General features: G+C 40.0%; 1 protein-coding gene across 2 annotated transcripts in view; it reads left to right on the top strand.

The window, feature by feature from the left end:
• The window catches only part of lrmda (leucine rich melanocyte differentiation associated), a 300,296-nt gene extending 292,915 nt beyond the window's left edge, over window positions 1-7,381 (top strand). The window contains exon 7 of one of the 2 annotated variants that reach the window (XM_077197128.1): window positions 6,639-7,381. In XM_077197128.1, coding sequence (XP_077053243.1) covers window positions 6,639-6,718 — 80 coding nt within the window. In that variant the 3' untranslated portion in view covers window positions 6,719-7,381. The remainder of the gene's footprint in view (window positions 1-6,638) is intronic. The other variant, XM_077197129.1, reaches the window with a different exon arrangement.
• Window positions 7,382-20,695: the final 13,314 nt, after the last annotated feature.

Raw genomic sequence — 20,695 nt, 5'->3', positions numbered from 1 at the left:
ACCGGAGTTTTGCCAGAGGAAGAAAAGCAAAGACAGCAGATTTCCAGGATGTCAGGCGTTCTCCTCACCGCCTGTGATAGTAGGTCACGGAGAGGCTGTGGAGGACTCATGTTGTTTCTAATAAGCTTTGAGTGTGCCGGTCCTGTCTCCACCTCCATCTCTCATGAAAACAACCTCCTCTCCTCACGAAACATATGACAGGACGGGAACTATGCTTTCAACCTTTCCCCTGCCAGAATATGCAGCATGGAAACATTAGCTTCCTGAAAACTTTTAATCTGTCACTGTAATGGCTGTATGTGACTGTCTGGAATAAAGAGGAGGCCAGACCCTGACACTGTGTTTTTTTGTTATATTAGCTATCAGCTCATCAGCCGTCCCCACGGGTCGAAGTTAAACTCTGCTTTCCAATAACAGGTTATGTAAGAAATAGCTGCTTCTGCATTTTACCTTTTCTCCTGCCTTTGTCTCCCGCTCCTCTTTTTGTCCTGATGTAATAAGCAGAGTTTCCAGCTGTGGAAGCTGGCTGCTGTGTGCAGAATTTGCAGAGGGCTGCACTATATCACGCATCACCCTAGCTGCCAGTTTACGCTAAACATGCTTCCCTGGCCCTGGCAGGCCTATGTGTGTTTTCCTCTCTCTGCTCCCCAAAGAGGTTGTTTAAAGAAGTCAGTCTGCAGGGGGACAGGATGGGCACCTCCCAGACCTGCTGCATTCGCTGACCGCTGCTTTAAGCCCCTGAACATGTGAGGAAGCAGTCAGGCTGCAGTAGTACAGCTTCAGTCAGCACCAGACATTGAACCGAGCCACACTTTACCTCGTGCTGTTCTCTACTGCTAGATTTAACGCTTAACGCATCAGATACTGCACTCATTACAGGGTCAATGACAAGCAATGCGTGAAAAATCTAGTTTTTTTTGTATTCATGTTTATACCGTACATTATTCATTTAATAACTTCAAAATATCATCTAGTGTAAACAAAAATTGGTGAGATATTTTCCTTCCACCTATAATACACTTAACTTTATTGAAATTACAAATTACAAAAAAAAAATGCTTGGATCACTTTGATCAGTTTTCTTGGTACTCAACCTAAAATAACTTTACCTTTTTTAAAATAAATCAAAACATTGAATATTGTTTTCATTCAAAATGTGTATTATGTGGCCAAATTTGCCCCTTGGCCTCTGTCCATCATGGCCTCCTAATCATCCCCATGTCATGATTGGCTTCATCACGGTCTCCTCTCCACCAGTAAGCTGGTGTGTGGTGACACCATCATCCAGGTGGATGCTGCTCATTGGTGGTGGTTGAGGAGATTCCCCCTTCCATATGTGGAAGCGCTTTGAGTACCCAGTAAAAAAGCGCTATATAAATGTAATTAATTATGTATTATTTTATTATTCATATTATTATCTGAAAAAGTAAAAGTAAATAAATAAATACATAAAACGTGTATAAAATAATAATAGTCATCTTCTTCTTATAATGATGATGATTATTATGCAAGTTATAAAAAATTACAGTCCTGAGGGTCTACAGGGCCCTCTCTGTGATTTTTATTTCCTGTTTTATGGTTGTTTTCTTGTCACATGACGACATATTTGCTCTCTGCATGTTGTCTGCATCAAGTTTTTTTTCTTTTTTGTCAGGTTTGAATGCATTTCGATATTAATGTGATCTCTTTCACTGTCACTGAAGGGCTGCTGCAGCATTTAGGATGATAGCACTGCGGTTGGGGCTAGTCTTATATCCTGGTGAGGTGAAGTGTATGAGAATCTCCTCAAATCAGCGCTCTGATAGTCAGAATGAGCATACAGGGATCCAGCAGCGGTACCTCCATCCCCAGGGCAACTGCAGCAGCTGGAGTGCAAAAACCCTGTCACCCCCTCAGAACAAGTACTTGCACTGGCAGAGCTGTCCGCAGAGCGTGGGGGGGGGGGGGGGGGGATGCTGACACCAATGTAGACGTCTGATCTGATGTGAACAGACATCTCCTCACACTTCACAGTTTGGATCACCTCAACTTGCGAGGATGGCAGGGAAAATGAGCGTCGCTCGGCTACAAAAGTCCAAATTTAGATTGACTGAGTTTGTCTCCGGGCCTGCGGGCTGACACGAGTGGGCCGCCACTAACTCGTTGCGGAAGGAGAGCACGGGACTGGAGTGACACGTCAGAGAAGGCTGGTTGCCGATCGCTCGTTCTTTGTGGGGGAAGGAGAAGAGAGGAAGAGGGGAGGAGCGGCTACTTTGAAGCGACGGGAGAAGGAAAGTGTCAGATTTGGTTAGGATCCAGACTGGTGTTGGAATATGCTTGGCACTAATATGGCACCAGTATCTCTGTCCTCATCTCTGTTCACTGTCAGTACGTGCGATTCCGGGGCCCGTCTCTCTCCGGCTCTGACAGTGTCTTTTCGGATTATGTTAGTGGTGCGCTCATAGCGCTGCCGCAGCTCGCCCATCACTCACACGCTTTGTTTGAAGCCTGCCCTTTTTTGTCATTAATGCACTTGATGTCTATTTAAAAACGGCGGCAAGCGCGGTATCTGTTTTCCTGTCAGGAGATCATTGACAGCATTAATGCCACTTGTCCTTGGCTCATTTACTAAGGCGCTGACACCTAGCTGAAGTCTGCCACATCCATCAAGCGGCTCTATTTCTCTCTCTTTCTCTTGCCAGCATGTCAGAATGATCCTGTCTTTAGCACACTCAGACTGGGCTGTCTCAACACATCACCTATAGGCCTCACAGTCAACTAGCATTTTCAGCAAAGCAAAAAGATGTAAACAATACAAACGCTGCGGTCTTGTTCCTAACAGTGGCATATGGTTTGCCAGGACATATTTTGTTGATGTATGAGATAAGGGAACGGACACTCGCACGCTCAATGAGTTATGACCAGTCTCAATGCTTAGAAGGAGAAAGTATGTGGTGTAGCCAGATTAATCTTTGCTAATTTTCCATTAATCACTGCTTGATGATGAGTTTTGTTTTGATTAAGCACCATAGCAACACCTCTAACATCATGTCTAGTAACATCTCAGACCTCCCAAAAACACCCAAAACCACCTTAGCAACTGTCAAGCATGATCCTAGCAATCATCTAACAACACAGGGGCCATCCAGACATCCTTAGCAATGCCCTAGCAACCAACCATAAATTCTTAGCATGTCCTGAAGTTGCTTGGACATTGCTAAGGATTTATGGCTAGTTGCTAGGGCATTGCAGTCAAACACTGTAAACTGTTACTGTAAATTTGGCACGGTCAGGCATCACAGCCAATTTAGTTATGTAATTTTTACGTCATTATGAATGACCGTGTGCGTGCGTGCGTGCGTGCGTGCGTGCGTGCGTGCGTGCGTGCGTGCGTGCGTGCGTGCGTGCGTGCGTGCGTGTGTGTGTGTGTGTGTGTGTGTGTGTGTGTGTGTGTATGTGTGTAAAACCTGAAATCACCTACATAGTGGGAACCAAATGTCCCCACGTGGAAAATGGATTAATACATTTTTTTTTGAAAATGTAAAAATACAGAAAGTTTTCTGTGATGGGTAGGGTTAGTGTAAGGGGATAGAATATACAGTTTGTACAGTATAAAAACTATTACGTCTGTGGAGAGTCCCCACAAAGATATTGAACCAGTGTGTGTGTGTGTCATAGTGTTCATTCGTAACATGAAACACTACTGCAGGCCTACGCCAGTGGACTAGGATTGTGGCACCTCCTCCAACGGAGTCTTAGTGCTCGTCTATAGACCTTATCTAGCCCCTTATCTAGCGTTTTAAAATCCTCCCGGTCTACTGGCATTTGTTTAGACATCTGCTTTAAACATTACAATCCTCATGATAACTTTCATTAACTCTACAATAAGTAAATCCACTTCAAACGCTAATTACTCCTGGACAGCAATGCCATAGAAATATACAGAGCAACCGCAAAACCGGAAGTTCAAAGACAATATTCTAAAGATGGCGGCGCCCTTGTTTCTCTGGTGCATAAGGTCTATAGGCAACGCCATCTGGGTCGAGAACAGTAAACAGTAACCGAACTGTCTCCCTCTTCACCGTAAATCCTTTCTGGATACATTTTAAGTGCATCATTCTGTATCCAATCATTTGGCCGGATCCCGTGATTTCCTCAGCTGGCTACCTCCATCCAGTCTGAAAAGTGTTTCGCCTGTACAGTCTATGTATATTTTGTAACGTCCTAATGCCATGTTGATAGATTAGCAACTGTAGAATTCCCTTTTGTTGAAAGCCCAGATAAAAGTAAGAAGCTACTATTATATTTAGATCCATGTCTGAGGCATTTATTTACTTAAAAAAAAGAAGAAAAAAGAACTTCTACGGAAGACTATATTCTCGTAATTTTGACTTTATTCTTAAAATATTGGGAATTTATTCTCGTAATATTTTGACTTTATTCTCTAAATATTTTGACTGTATTCTCGTAATTTTAGATTTTTCTTTTTTTTTATGTTGTGGTTTAGGGCTTCTGTAGTTCACACAGTGTATCATATTAAAAATAGTCATCTGTGTTAAACATCTGCGTTTTTGCTTTGTAGGAGTGTTTACGCTCCTTTAAAGGCCTGTCACAGTGTCTCTCGCACAAACCTTCAAAGTGTCTGGACAATATATGATGGACAATGAATGAAGCAAATGGTCATATATCATATAAAAACATTGGATCAGTACAGTGAGCTCAGTGATCTACACCGTTACAGTTTCATCTCTCTCTCTCTCTCTCTCTCTCTCTCTCTCTCTCTCTCTCTCTCTCTCTCTCTCTCTCTCTCTCTCTCTCTCTCTCTCTCTCTCTTTCTGAAGAAAGCAATCTCTTGGCTTGTTATTGTCTAGACAATACCCTCAGGCTAAATGTTGTCTCTCTAGTGTTCTCAGACTTTAGACGGATGCACTGTCTCCCTCGACACATCTTTCATGCCAGAAATTTGAGTGAGAAATGACAGATTCTGGAGACAAATTCTGGGTTTTATATTTGCAGTAGTGTGTGTGTACTTTACTGACAAACGTTTTCTGATGGATAAATGGTAACAGAGAACTGTAACATATTTTTGGTCCACAGATTCATAATCATAGTACACATGCTTTTCTAAAGTATTGATTTGTGTCTAAATCATAAAAATTACTTTATTGCTGATCTGCTTGTATTATGTTGTCTATCTATCTATAGATAGAAAGATAGATAGATATATCTACTGTGTCTGTCTGTCTGTCAACGGACAGATGTATGTCAATTAAATATAAAACGCTAAAAATATTGCAATAAAATAAACAACTAGCAGAAGTGTATTTTTGACCAAAATTTGAATCTTAGCATGTGTGTCATGAACTGCTCGGAGACTCAAAGGTCGCAGTAGTTTATAAAGGGTAATCCAAAGATGTAATCCAAAACAAGCAAAAGTTCTCAGGGTAGTCCAAGAGACAGGCAAACAGGGCAAATCTGAAAAAAAGGCAACAATGCTAAAAGCCATGGGACAGATAATCAAAGGAGCGCTCAGAAATGCAGTTGTGATGGTTAGAGAGTCAGGCCCTTTCCAAATACCCACACTTGCGGCCTTTGCACTTGACCACTTGAAGACGTGAAGACTGCAAGTGTGTGTAGAACATTTGATTATCCGATGGGACACACTTATAGTGTTGCAAAAATGCAAGTGTTTACAGAGCTTTATTTAGATTTGTAATACTTTGCATTTTACCATTACCTTCTGACTGTCGGGTCAGTCAAGTTATGTATGTAACATATGTAACAGACACAATTTAAAATTCTGGTGCCTCTAAATAAGTGATAAAAAGCAGTTGCAAAGGTTGTACAAAATACACATAGCCTACTCATCTTTGCACCAATAAAACAGCACTTTAACAAGTTGTTTTACTACCAAATTACATGTAATATCTAATTAATTTAACTTACAGTGGAATGTTTTCCTCGCTATCTCGTGATTTCGGGGGAAGGAGATTTCCCGAACCCAATGGATGATGGGATAGGCTTAGCATCTTGTTTATGGTTTGCGGTGTGTGTTCACTACTCTCTACTTCTAATGTGTGCACTTACTTGGATGGGTTAAATGCAGATTCAGAGTATAGGTTACCATGCTTGGCATTCACATGTCACTTTCATAAGAAAAGTAGGAGATGGAGAGGGATGGAGGGAAACGATGGAGAGGGTTAAACTGCTGTGTTTACTGTTTTGTGTCACTCTTTCTTGGATTACTGTACAGTACATCACAACTGTGTATTGCCACTTAGTGGACTCTTCTGTCTCAACATTCATCTTGCGCATGCGCTGTTGTACACTTTTTATTTGCCTTGTTGAAGTCTGCACAGTGTGTGTAGATGTCTGCGGACTCTCCTGATGACAAACATTGCGTCGGAGTATACTTTAGGCTTAATTAAATATTTATCATGTTATGTAAGTCCTTCATATTCAGTTATCATTCAGTTAGATGGTATATTTAAATATCAACCTGATAGTTATGTGTATTTTTGTGCTAATACAATTTAGCAGTCCAAACAGGACATGAGGACATCATCTCATAGAGACACCGCAGAATTCACATAGAGTTGTTTTGACATTGACGTTGTTGTTAAATGTCATTTTGACATGCTCTTCTCTCTCACTTTCAGGAGTTTTCACCAAGTGCCGTTATGTCTACTACGGGAAGCACTCAGAGGGCAATCGATTCATTCGCAATGACCAGCTTTGACTGACAGACAGGTCAGTGGATAGACACGCGAGGGGGCTTTACAAAGATATCCTGCGCATATTATTATAAATATACATGTTGCCACACACATTTTAAGCAGCCAAACACAGCCCTCTAGTGCCGTCTGCTGAGTGTGCCTTCCCTGCCACCTCCCATCGCTCTCGCTCCGTCTGAGCAGTGCCATCCAGATTGACATGATTGCCTTTAAGCAGCCCCGCTATGTCGCGGTGACAGACACACACGCGGCTGAGTGCTCGTCCTGACAGCCGCGGCTCTATGATGGATTGCCTGGTCCAACTGCTGCTCTCCCCAGGTCAAAGGTCCCACCTGAGGCTTCAGGCTGCCCACACGGAAGCCCAGGATGAGCTCCTCTCAAAGTCAAAGCTAAAGTTAAAGAGAAACATCGGGGAGTCAGTGTCGCTTTTGTTGATGTTTACACTTTATCTGTCATTAAAAGTAAAGCTTATTACTTGGTTTTGTAACCATGTCATTTTCCGTACATTACTGTAGGCGTAATGTCAGTTTGGATTCTCTCGTTCCCCCAAAATAAGTGCAAAAATAAAAAAAAGCATGATGAATTTAAATATAAACACAATTTACTTTTGTTTAAATGTATTTGCCTTTAAGCTTTAAAAATAAAAGGCATGATCGAGGGTTTAATAACATATTTTCCTGTTTTTTTTAATATACAGAGAAACAAGTTTTTATTTTACCCGTTTAGTTTATATATATATATATATAAACAAATATATATATATATGTACATCTTTAAAACAAGTTGTAACATTAAATAAAGCTTTGGATCATATATGAATCTAAGTGTTAATGATCCAAAGCTCTATTGAGTGTTTTCAGCATGAGTCCTATCAGAAGCTCAGCTGAGGCCCTCCCAGACTCTTGACTCTCTCGCATGTGTATGTTTGCGTGTTTGTGAGGTGCATGTGCATGTCGTGTGTGAAGTTTGTGTGTTGCGGGGGCAGTTGTTGCAGAGCCGGAGCCTGGAGGAGCTGTGAAAGAAAGAGGTAATGAGCTTTGCTTTATTTCATTCTTTCTCTGGAGGGAGAGAGCAAAGAAAGACAGCAGCTCTGGCAGTGAAAATGGAGGAGGTGGATGTATGTATGTGTGAGGGGGGAGTCAACAACTTTCTCCAGTCTTTTTTCATTGTTTCCTCATGCAGTTTTTGGGCATACTCAAGTTATTTTAATGATTTCCTTTTCTTTTCTTTGGATGTTTTTTTTTTAATCAATTAAAAAAAAATCCATAATGGCCTTGGTTGTGTTTGGCAACAGAATTTACTAGCAGTGGGCAAATATTTGAAACATCAACTCCATTAGGTGCAGTGAGGATGATAAATGTTTTATGTTCGTCCAATTTATTTTGCTGCCTCTTGTGTCACACTATTTGTTTCGTTCTTTCTGTCTTTCTTTCCTTTTTAAATATTACATTCCACATTTAAAGCTCAGTTCTTGTGCTGAAGTTTGTATACAGTAAAACTAGCCAAAGATCCTCTACAAACAAAATAACAGGTTTATATTTAACCAAGTGTTTACTGTGGAAATGCAAAAGATCAGCTGTTACTTGTTTTAAAGATGTGATTTAAAATCAATATTATTGATGTGAGATTTGAGATTAGTTTGATTGTTGTATAGATCCTCTTTATATATCAAACTATGTCCCTCAGTATGACATGCTATACCATCTAAAACTTCTGGAACATTTTTAGGATTACAAAAAAAAATTATACATATTGTTTTTATGACTTTATATTGATTCAACAGACTATGTAGTATTCTATGTAAAAATCTTTTGTTCACTATTTACTATACTTAAATGAGACTATTTAAGTGAATGCAAAAAAATTACTATCTATATATATATAATTCTATAGTGCTTACTGGAAATATTGTATTGTATGTAATATAGAATGATGGAAAATGAAGCTAATTTTTGTTTACCTTTTAGATTATAAATTCTTGTGCTAATCTACTGTCTTTAGCAATAAATAAAATTGCAATAAATAAAAAGTGTTCTTTCAATTATTATATTTAATATTATTATATACATGTATATTATTATTACCAAATGACTGAATATTATTGTTGTTTCATCTTTGTTTTTCTTGTAAGCATTCATTATTAATGGCATAATTTCGCCTGGCACTATCTTGCTTAATTGCCTTGTGTTAAACGACCTCCGAAGTATGCCATCCAAATTAGCCTGGCAAATGAGAGACGTGGATTTAGATGTGAAAGAAAGCATGTGTACCCGGAGCAGCGCTCGGCAACGTGAAGCACACGGGGAAAGGTCAAAGATAGCCCAGTGAAATGATTTCATGTGCACTGGCTGTGTGGGTTTGACTGTGGGTCACAGGTTGTGTGAGTCTTTGCCTTACGCATATGTCGGTCCAAGTGTGTGCGTTCTGTGTCTGAGAGGGTCACGATGCAATGGGAATATTCTACTAAATGTGTGTGTGTGTGTGTGTGTGTGTGTGTGTGTGTGTGTGTGTGTGTGTGTGTGTGTGTGTGTGTGTGTGTGTGTGTGTGTGTGTGTGTGTGTGTGTGTGTGTGTGTGTGTGTGTGTGTGTGTTTGTGTGTGTGTGTGTGTGTGTGTGTGTGTTATACAGTACATTTGTGTTTTCAGCCCTATGAGACTATGCTTGTACGTCGCTCCTGTCGTACTGCTGGAGAGCATGGTCACTAGTACGGGCGTTTCTAAATGACAAGGTTTATTTGTCGGTGTTGTGATATGTTTTGAGAAAAGTGGCACTGACAGCTGGTGGAGGCAGCAAGAAGGAGCCACAACAAGTCCCCCCCACCACCACATAAAATGTCATCTCTTCCCCGGCTGGCTCACCCAACCATCCCCATGAAAAGAACAGACATTTAAAACTTTGTGACATGTGTCAGAGACGCTGCCATTGAGCCACTGCCGCTGATGTAGCCAGAATTGACAGCACCCGAGCCGCTGGAGCTGGCTTGGGGACATGCCGAGTTTGGTGAGTGTCAGTTCCCATCCTCGTCAGGGCCTCATCTCAAGCAGCTCCGCAAATATAAACAGCATTAGAAGGCGGGCGGAAGTGCAGCGGGAAGACATATGCTGACACACACACACACACGTGTTCGAGAGAGAGATAGGAAAAGCGCACGGCGGGGACTAATTAAGGTGTGAGAAGTCGAGAGCAACCTGTAGGCTCTGGCCTGGGACTCCCTTCAGGCAGGGCTTCAGGAAACGCTCCTCGGTAGGAGGCCCGATGGAAAGGGTGGGACCTAAATCAGCCAACTGAATGAAAAGATCATTCTCAGTTTCACATGATGTTTACACAACGATCACGGTTGACAATTTTTTAAACCGTGCATGCTATTGACAAATGCTATTATTCATAGTAATAACACAGTAATAACAGGTAAATTTAGATTCTAGCTGTATCTTGATTTAAGGAATACAGTAAACCAGGTAAACATAACATTGTCTTCATCAATGCTGTAAGATATGTGACACCACTTTCTGGTTGTCATCAATGGAAGATGGGAGTGTTCTGGAAAGCGGGTTGAAAACGATCATTCTCTCATATGAATGGCTCAGAAATGACATTTAACAGCTATCACAATAGTAAAGAGGCAAAGACTGGGCAGCATGCAAAATCTGTGTTGTATATGTAGTTCCCTGAGTTTCATTGAAAAGCCCAGGGCTGTATCAGAGCAGCACACCACTACTATCCAACAGTCAGCACGGATGCCCGTCAAAGCTGCGCGGGAAATCATCTGTAGTCATCAGTTATTAGGCTACTCTCTCAGAATGACTGACGTCGGCGAATGCAAATGAGAATGCGTGCAGCGCACATGGTATCGGTGATTGACAGCTGTGCGCTGATAGCGTATGCCAACCGAATGAGTGAGAGGTGAGACGGGGAGCAGATCGCTCTCCAAAAGCTCACGGCTCCATCTTTTACGACAGACACGAGGAGATATTAGCCCGGGCAGACGGGAGAGGGAAAAGGGCAGGCGGAGAGAGAAAGAGCTTTATTTCCGGCGCGGTTTCAGATGAGTAGCATTTGTCATGGAAGGGGAAGATGGTGTAATTAGCTTGTCAGTCTGCTTTAGGCTGAGCTTGCGAGCGCCGGTAAGAAAGATGGACGAACTGCCACGCGAGTTGACAGGCAGTCGATAATGTGGCAATTAATGTCATAAATAATTCCTCTACCAATTATATTCGAATGGACCCTGCGCTTTAAAAAGAGAATGGTGTTCCCTTATCATTTCCTCTATCGGCAAGCATCACCATCATTTCCAACATAATTATTTCTCTTTAAACATCTCAAGAGAGGATGACCCGTACTTTCAAGTGTAGAAAAAATACTTTTTTTTATTTTTATTAAATACTGAACACTATTAGAACACTCATTGGTGTGTGTGTGTGTGTGTGTGTGTGTGTGTGTGTGTGTGTGTGTGTGTGTGTGTGTGTGTGTGTGTGTGTGTGTGTGTGTGTGTGTGTGTGTGTGTGTGTGTGTGTGTGTGTGTGTGTGTGTGTTGTAAATGTCATGGTCGGGTCGTAGACAAGATTACACGCTAATGTAATTTCAAAATATGGAGGGCATTAGATAAATCAATTTGGCTTATGTTAAAGGTTGCCAAAGCCTTACTAACATGCAGCGTATTGATCCAGCACCAGCTTCTACTGTGGGAAAATGCTGGTCCACCTGATCTCTGAAGTCAAAGCAAATGTTTCCCAGAATACATAAATTCAGAAAAAAACTACACATGTCAAACATCCACTCAAAGGGAATGATATTCAAATATTTACATCAATCATACAATCACAATTGGTCATGTTTCCAGATGACAGGCTATTTAATATTTGTCTATATTTTGTCTTGTGCATGTTAAATGACAGATATACTGTATGCCTGATTAACAGTGGAATTCATGGAAGTCCATCAACACTATTACTGTCCTAGTGAGCACATAATAAATGGTTATTGCTTCCACTTTCTCGCTGTATCAGTGGCTTTGTGATTATTAATTGTCTGTCTGAGGCGAATCAAATGGTGGTGGGGCTGTTGTAAACTGCTTCCCATCCGTGGTTGTTAAACCACTTTTGAAATGAATGAGCAAATAAAAGGAGCTCAACTCATGCAAAGCGTCAGTAATGTTGTGTAAAACCCTGTGAACTACGTCAGATGGATCTTGGGTCTGGGAAAGATGGCCGCAGCTGTAATATATATCCCGGGCCGTGATGGCTCAAGGTCATATCAGCCACCTCTACATAATGCATGAACCCCTTCCTTCCTCAGTCAGTGTCCAATCACTCAGACCCAACCTTGGGATGAAAATTTTACTAAGTAAATCAGTGAACATGCTGGCATTTCTATTAACCTCCAATGTGCAACCGACAGCAAGATGAATAATGCTAAATAATAACATGTGGCTGTAAATCAGCTTTACAGCTTGAAGGTGAGCTAAAACTGCACTGTATACTATGTGCCGCTAGCCATTATTTGCAGTCCTCTAAAGCTATAGGCCTTGCTCGGGTACAGCGAATGAAAGCTAGTCACATGCTAAATGAAGCTGTTCTTGCTTCCAGTTGGTTCATATGTAAAATAGCTGCCATGGTAAAATTTAAAAGTGAGATCTGTTTTAGTGTTTTCACTGGTTAATAGTGTTATGAGCTTGAGTCATTTCTTCATTTGTACCATTCTGTGTAAATTGTTTCTATGTATATGTATGTGCTTGTGCATGTTTGTGTTCCAGGTGGACGGTTTCTGATGATAATTTGCTGTGATTGGTTCTCCCCTACTGTCAATCCAGATATAAGGACCGCCCCAAATACACAACCTTGGCCATTGTGTGCTACTGTGTGTCGTTATGCCTATATTTCATATCGTTCATCGTTTTGCTTGACCTTGAGTGCATACCTGTCAACACTCCCGTTTTTCTCGGGATACATCATTTTTCGTCTTTCCGTGTTTGCACTCTTATATGGTAGGGGGTGCTATTACACTTCTTCTGAAAGAGTAGAGAATCTCCAGATCAAAACACAAACAAAAAAAAGGAGCAGAAACAAGCGATAAAAGCATTGCTTATGCACGTTGTAATAATAATAATAATTCATTAAATTTATATAGTGCTTTTCTCGGCACTCAAAGGGCTTTACATAGAAGGGGGAATCTCCTCAACCACCACCAATGGGCAGCATCCACCTGGATGATGCGACGGCAGCCATTTTGCACCAGAATGCCCACCACACACCAGCTTATTGGTGGAGAGGAGACAGAGTGATGAATCCAATTAGTATGTGTGTGTGTATATATATATATATATATATATATACACACACACATATATACACAGGGCTTGACATTAACACCTGCCAAATGCGGGTGGATTTTGCTCGTGGCGGGTAACACAGTCACTACAACTAGCCACTTTGGCGGGTTGAATAATTGTAGTCTTTTCAAAAGGCATCTCCTTCTTCCCGGGTTTCGGCACCAATGTAACGCAGTTCAGATGTTATGGAAAGGAGGAGGCGGGAACCGGCGAATAATCAAATACATTTTAATGACAAAATAAAACAAATACAAAAACGAAAATAAAGACGGCAGTCCCTCACGGTCGACTGCCGCCACACACAATAAAACAAAACATCAAATAAATTTCTGGCCTGTCCTCTCTCGCTCCTCACAGTCGTCGCTCCTCCTTTTATGCTTCCGCTCCTCCGTGAGAGATACGAGACCGGTGTGTCGCGCAGGTGTCGTTCATCATTAATCACGCCACCGGCCTCGTGCCATTCTCTCACTGCCCTCGGCCTCGTCCTGCTCGCCACAATCACTCTCACATTCAAGTATTTTTTTCAGAATTTGTATTGATGAGCCAAAAATAATTTGTTCTTCTTTGCTCATTGTTGTTCTAATGCAGAGATGTTTTTTCTACTCTATTATTTACTGCTGTTGTTGATAAGGAGTGTTTACATTTACATTGTATATTTCTATCCATTTCTTGTCAACCTTACCAGTAGTCATTATTAGGGCCTGAGTATAAAAATGACACAAACTGAAATGTGTTCTTTATGATGAGAGGAACATTCCCCTCAAAATTTAATGAAAATAAAAGCAACTTTGTCCGAACCACGGCATGCATTTTTCGTGAGGTTTCGAGACAGACCTACTTTCCATTGCAACTTGTAACAAAGAATTTCCCATCGGGGCTCAATAAAGTAATTCTGAATCTGTTTCTGATATTTAAACAGACAGTGTTTCTAAAGATAAAGTTTTTTTTCAGTTTAGTTTTTTATCTTATTTATTAATCTTCTGCATCCATGTAGCACTTTTATTATGCAATACGAAGCTACTTTTTTATGTCTTTATCTTAATACATGGTTTTATTTTAAAAAGGAGCTTTAAACACAACCTTATAAGAGCTAATGATAATGACCTGTATTTTTATATGTAGTCTTGATTTGGGTGTGTACAGTGGTTTTACATTTAAAAGGGTTGTAAATCTAGTTCAAGTAAATTTTAGCACGCCATAGTCAACTTTAATCAGGTAATTTCACAACGACAAAAATGGCTTGTAAAAATGCTGTGTGGCTAGTAACTTTGGAAAACCACTAGCCACATTGGCTAGTGAGCAAAAAAGTTAATGTTAAGCCCTGTATCGATAGATAGATAGATAGATAGATAGATAGATAGATAGATAGATAGATAGATAGATAGATAGATAGATAGATAGATAGATAGATAGATAGATAGATAGATAGATGGGGATGATTAGGAGGCCATGCTGGACAGAGGCCACTGGGCAAATCCACTGGGATTTTTTGTGACCACAGAGAGTTAGGACCTCGGTTTAACGTCTCATCCGAAGGACGGAAACCAATAGGCCTGAAGAATTATCAATAGGCCTGTGTAGTTAGGGTTAGGGTTGTTTTTGTCATCCACAATGCATGTTCAGATATTCATACAACAAAATATTATGGGGGCCATGACATTTTTTTTGATAATTTTAACAAATGCTAGCAGTGGCTGACAACTTTTATCAAAAAAAAAAAAAAACTGGCGGGGAAAAAGTTAAAACCCCTGTTAAAAAAAAATATAACTCATATTATTTTTTATCTCACTGTATTGAGAGACTTCCTTTTTTCTGTTACGACTGACCCCTAGAGGTGGAAGCAATAGCTAAAGGTTTGATTTAAACAGTTGATAAGAGTTTTCATATCATGTATATTTTTAATGATAGACTAAATCTATATTGTACTTCAACCTTTGTCTTAATTCCTCAGGCCTATTGGTTTACCCTTTGTTGAAGCCTTTTTTTTAGGCCTAGAGCTGTTATTTTATATGCTTGACTTGAAAATCAAAGCATTCATAAGACGGTGGTGGAAATATTGGCATTTTCTTACATTTTCATAGCAGGACTAGGAGGGAAGATTACTCAAAACCAGTGATGTGCATGATTTGCCCTATCCACCAGATTTTCACACAGTCTAGATTTTTGTTAGGTGTGTAATGTAATGTTCATGAAATTATCTTCTAAAAAATAAATAAAAATGAATTAACGTTGTGGATTGTATTATATGAAATGAAAAATCTGTAAATGGTGAAACGTATATATATTATTTGTCATTTGGTTTAGTAACCAACATACTGGCATGCATATTGGCACATATTGCCTGCTGGTGAAGGATGCAATGGTAAAGCATAATCTTGGAGAATTTAGGGTAACCTTTAGGATAAAGTGTTTTAGTTTTTCTTATATACACTTTTTTTCTATGAGTAATTTGTTTAAAAGACTTTGACATTTCCCAAAATATCATTTTATATAATATTTCAAGTTATCTTTTGTTCCACGAAAAAAATAAATGACAGTGTTCATTAATAAAAACAAAAATATCTTAAGAACTATATATATATATATTTTTTTTTTAATTATTATTATTATTATTATTTTTTTTAAACAATGTAAGCTTTTGTGGGGAAGCTAATAGTGTGGAAAAATAAGGCATTTTCACTTGTTAAGACATATGGACATGGAGACAGCTCAAAGTCATCCCATCTGTCAACACTGTAAAGGTGAGCTGACTTTAATTTTATGGTAGAGTAATTTTAATGTTCACAATACAGATTTTCATTTTATTTTTCTTTACTCATGTTTAACTACTTATGACATGATATTTCCTCTCATTTATCTTCATGCATGCAGTGACAATTAATATTGTTGTAAATACCACGCATTACAAAGTGAAGCTGCAGAGAGAAATCAAGATAATGGATTCTATCCATGCTGAAGTGTGTGTGTGTTTGTGTTTTCTCAATAACATATTATTAATGACACAGCGCTGGTAGGGAGAGAATTGGAAGCACACACACGGCTTACACATTTTCTCTTCAGATTGTGTTTTGTGTTCAGGAAAGCTTGCTCTACAAGACAATTACATTACTCCCTGTGGATTTGTTTTCTCGCTGCTGTTTCACATGTAGACAGGCAGACTAATGCATGTGGAGAAAGAGCTTGATTGACCATTGCCAACAAACATTTGTTGAGAGGAGAGGCGATTTTTGATGTCATGTTAAATTAGTCATGATTTTCCTCCCAGTCTTCATGCTGAGAGAAATCTTGTAATATTAGCAAATGATAGGCCAGGCGTGTATAAATAACGGCATGGATTTATTTATACCCATCATCAACATTAATTTGTTTGGAGCATAATAACTTCTGAGTGTAATTTCATGTGAACACACTCAAGCATGTGAATGTTTGGCCATGACCTGTAACGTGTTGTTTTATTAGTTCCATTGACAGATAAATCCCAAATAATGCCATTTTCATCTGATACTGAATACATGTTAAAACATTCAATTTCAACAACAACAAAAATATTTTTGTTGTTGTTTTCTAGCCTTCCAGTTTTTTATTGTCATATGTATACATTTGTGGCAAATTAATCTATTGAAGTAATAAAAAATGATTACATATGTCAACTAAAAATTCCATCTATTTATAGAAATGTAGATTATAAATATATAGGTACATTATTTGCATTTACATGACACTTGTTTTCATCTTTTTTTATTTAACAAATATTTTAATATATTTTAAAATTTATATGAATGGATAATGAAAAGTGCTTCAACTTTTCAGCTTTTAGAAAAAGTTCTACACCATTATAATTACATTGTTGTCCTTTTTTGTTCTAGTTCATTTTATATGGTCCAGTGGTGAGATGACCACAGGATTTGTATTCTACAATTATTTCATTTAAAGGCAGGATAGGTGATTTGTTATGCTGATTGAAAGTCTCTTCACATCCTGATAGCAATCACTAAGTGGTCTAAATATAAATGGATATATCGTCTGTGGAAGGCATAGGACCATAAAATGTTCGTCCAAACATTGAATTTAATCCGAATGCAATGATACGATGTCTGCCTGTCAACGTATTTCCATACCTCCGCGCAGACATCACTCATCATCAGTGCGTTTCATGCTATGTAGAATTAGACAGACGTCAGTCACTGAACACCGCAAACGGAAACAGCAGCCAACTTTTACAGTTCCTCCTGAACCAAAACCACGGGTTTATGCTGCATTCACGTCATAACTGCTGTAATTTGGAAGAGATGGAAACCTGTGACGTTATATTTGGAGCGGTTCGTGACTCGAATGGCGAAATAATCTGCAGCAGTCAGGTGGTTCAGGTCAGTGCTCTTTAAATTGTTTATGTTCCTTATTATTGTAATTGTTATGTGCTTTGAGACATGAGGTAGTTTAACTCCGTCTCTCATGATGCTTTTGTTTGCTCCCTGCTGTATGCGTTCATGTGTTTTGAAGGAAGCATGGCTTTGGAGACGCTCTGAAGTGAGAGTGGGATCTTATGCTTTCAAAGCTAGCTTGCTATTGCAGCCTCTACGAAAATTGCCTACCCGACTTTTAATAATTCCATGTAGTATATGTCATTTAATATGAGGTCATATTTATTTATGCTTATTAATAATGCTGTTAAAAATTGAATACTTTGGGAAAGTTTACGTGTTATACTTTGTGCCAATGACCCATATTTTGGGGTATAGAACAAACTGGTAAAATATACCACTTCAGCTGAAAATGTGTGCCTGAAGTGAAATAATTGTTCTTCAAGACTTCTTTTTCAATAATTCGGGAGGTCATTGACTTTTGTGTGCATGCTCAATCTCAGTCTTCTTGTCTGATAAAAAGTAAATCAAGATTAGTGAGTATAAGTGCGCTCTATTAACACTAAGCAATTAGGCAGCTCCCAAGCGAGAGAGCTTAATGCCGTGCGATTTCAGCTATCTGATCGCACACATTTGCACAGACCACCAGTCGACTCCACCAGCTCAGCACTGCAGAAACCAGCAGGGCACAGGGGGATGAATCCCAGCTGACAAAATGGATAAGTCAATTGGATGAGGCTTACACAAATCTCACCACAGGGCCAGGGAGAGACGCGCGCTAAAACAAATTAAAAGAGCGAACCGAGAGCATATTTTATGCTAGCGATTTATGATGTAGAGGATCCTCCCCTCTCTCCTGTTCCCTTAATGATAAATCATCATCTTCCAGAAGAATGGATTGAGAAGGAAATCAAAATGTCAGTAAGAGAAAGCAAAAATGGTAAATGCGCCGTGCTTTTGTTGTTCCTCTTAAATTCTGTTAATCGCCTCAGGTAAAGATTAACTGCTGCTGCCAATTTAATTCAGCTTCAAATAATGCAACAAGGTCACTATTTTCCTTTCGCTCTTCTCTCTCTCTCTCTCTCTCTCTCTCTAGTGCAGGATTGAGTTGTCATGTAGCTCTAATAGGCAGCACAGGGAATCATTAGTCCGGCTCAGCTCTCTGACTGATGGGCATTTCACTCCAATCATCTGGCCGTGCTCAGACGGCGCGGCACTATTGACACGGTGTCAGAGCTGAGAGAGTATGGCTTAATCAGCCGGGACACTCTCAGCATTGATTTGACAAGCTGCCGTAATGACCTTCTTGTTTTTGTAAAGGATCACTGTTTATCTGAGCTGGCACTGATGCACTGAGCATGCTGCATCGTCATGGAAACTATTATCACGGCCAAGCCGAGGCCTTGGAGGGCTCCTAAAGATGATGCCGAATGTGACTCGAGGGGGGTCGCCGTGGACGGGGGCGTGTTGCCACGGTGATAGCTACTCGTCCTCTGACTGCTGTCTGTCTGAGACACGCGAAGCACTCCTGGAGAGACGGCGTTTTGAGTCAATATCCGATCCGAGGGGTGACTTTGACGAATAATAGTGGGATTCTCGCTAGAAGAAAAAAAATGTCATGTTGAAAACAAACCCCATCAAGTGTGCAACACATTGTTAAGTGTTCAATATTAGAAAATTATCACTTTCATTTACTCCACTGACAATCCATCCAGAAAATTGTTTTTGATTTTAGCACTTATTGATTTGCTAAATGGCCCATAATGGGCACTCGAATATATTCATGTGGGAAAATACCCACCTACGCCCGACCTAGTCGGCTTTGATTGTGGAAGCTTCAGCCCTGATGAGACGAAACTCCGACCACCTCTCTGCATTTCAATAACGTGTGCGTTATGCTTTAATTCGTAATAAGCAGCCTTACGGCAGCACCCGAGATGTTCTTATGAGTATATTTGGAGAAGGATTCAGATATGAGGACGTTGTCAGGTGGATGAGTGTAATCAGCCCGTCCACCCTCCACCCCTCCGCCTCCTTCCCAATCTCCCCCCACAGCCCATGTGTCAGACGGTAAATATTACTGGCGTACTGACAGGCCTGGAGCCGTGACTCACCGTGTAAAATCGTTAATAAGCAGCATGATGGGGCCACTACATCCCAAGGTGAGATTGTAGGGGGCTGTTTTCATCCACAATTATCCAAAGGACAGCATGAAGTGTCCATAGCGGGATGATTTGTGAGCTGAAAACAAGAGTGCTTTGTCTCGGCAAAGAGATGAGGGTTTGGGAGCAGGCAAGGGAGATGGAGAGAGGTCAAACGGACAGGAGTGAGCTTCTGTATTACAGATCACTGGTCCTTACTGTTGGTTTGTAATGCTTAAAAAAAACAGCTGTTAATGCAGTAGGCTAGTATACAACAAACCCAGGTCAGACATTTTGGACCCACTTTATACATAAGCGCAAGTAACACTAAGTACTGTATGTTTGTACTCAAGTGGGAGCTGATTATTGTATTGCCATGTATTAATATATTAGATAAACAAAAATATGAAGTGGTTAGAAGCCGTATAGATAGCAGTATAGTTTTGGTTGTGATATGTGGCTTGTTTCTGTTTTTTGTAAGAGACTGGGAGAATAAGTCTTGCATGGTTTTGTTCAGTAAACATACTGCCAAGTTAAATGGCTGATCAATCAATTTCACTGGAATCGATCTGAATCAGTTCAGCTTGCGTGCACACACAGGGAGCCACTTTATTGTAAATCAATCATTTTGAAAACATCTCACAAAGGGGCCAGTCCTTACTAACAAGCCATAAATTTAAACCTACAGGGTGCCACCCTTATCAGCCTACAAATCAGGAGCGCAGCCAACATCTGTTCTGCTTCCTCCTCTTTATTTTGGCTTGGTGGGTCGAGCTCAAATCTTTATTTTTGAAAATACAAGGCACGTAAGATCAGACTAATAAAAGGTTTGATAACACTCATAGGTTTTGTGGGGCACACGTTTTGTAACTATAAAAGTGTCTTTGTAGATATAAAATGACTTGGAATTGAAATCCTCACATTCTTATACAGGCGATATGTGCAGTAATTAAATTGTGTCAGGGGTTATCCATCATTGTAAGCACTTTTTTTTTTTAAATGTTAGCAGATTTTTGGGAAAAGGTGTGTTCTCTGCATCCAGTACATCCCGTTTCCTACACCACCACATATTTTTGGACTGTCCATTTGTCAATGATGGATTGCCTAATTTTGAGTGTAAATCAAGTAATGACGCAATATACCAGTCACCTG

Source organism: Siphateles boraxobius, unplaced genomic scaffold (assembly GCF_051911475.1).
Source record: "Siphateles boraxobius isolate OS27281-9 unplaced genomic scaffold, OSU_SipBor_1 37, whole genome shotgun sequence".
Classification (NCBI taxonomy): Eukaryota; Metazoa; Chordata; class Actinopteri; order Cypriniformes; family Leuciscidae; genus Siphateles; species Siphateles boraxobius.
The sequence above is the reverse complement of the archived record's forward strand: the minus strand, read 5'-3'. Positions and strand labels throughout refer to the sequence as shown.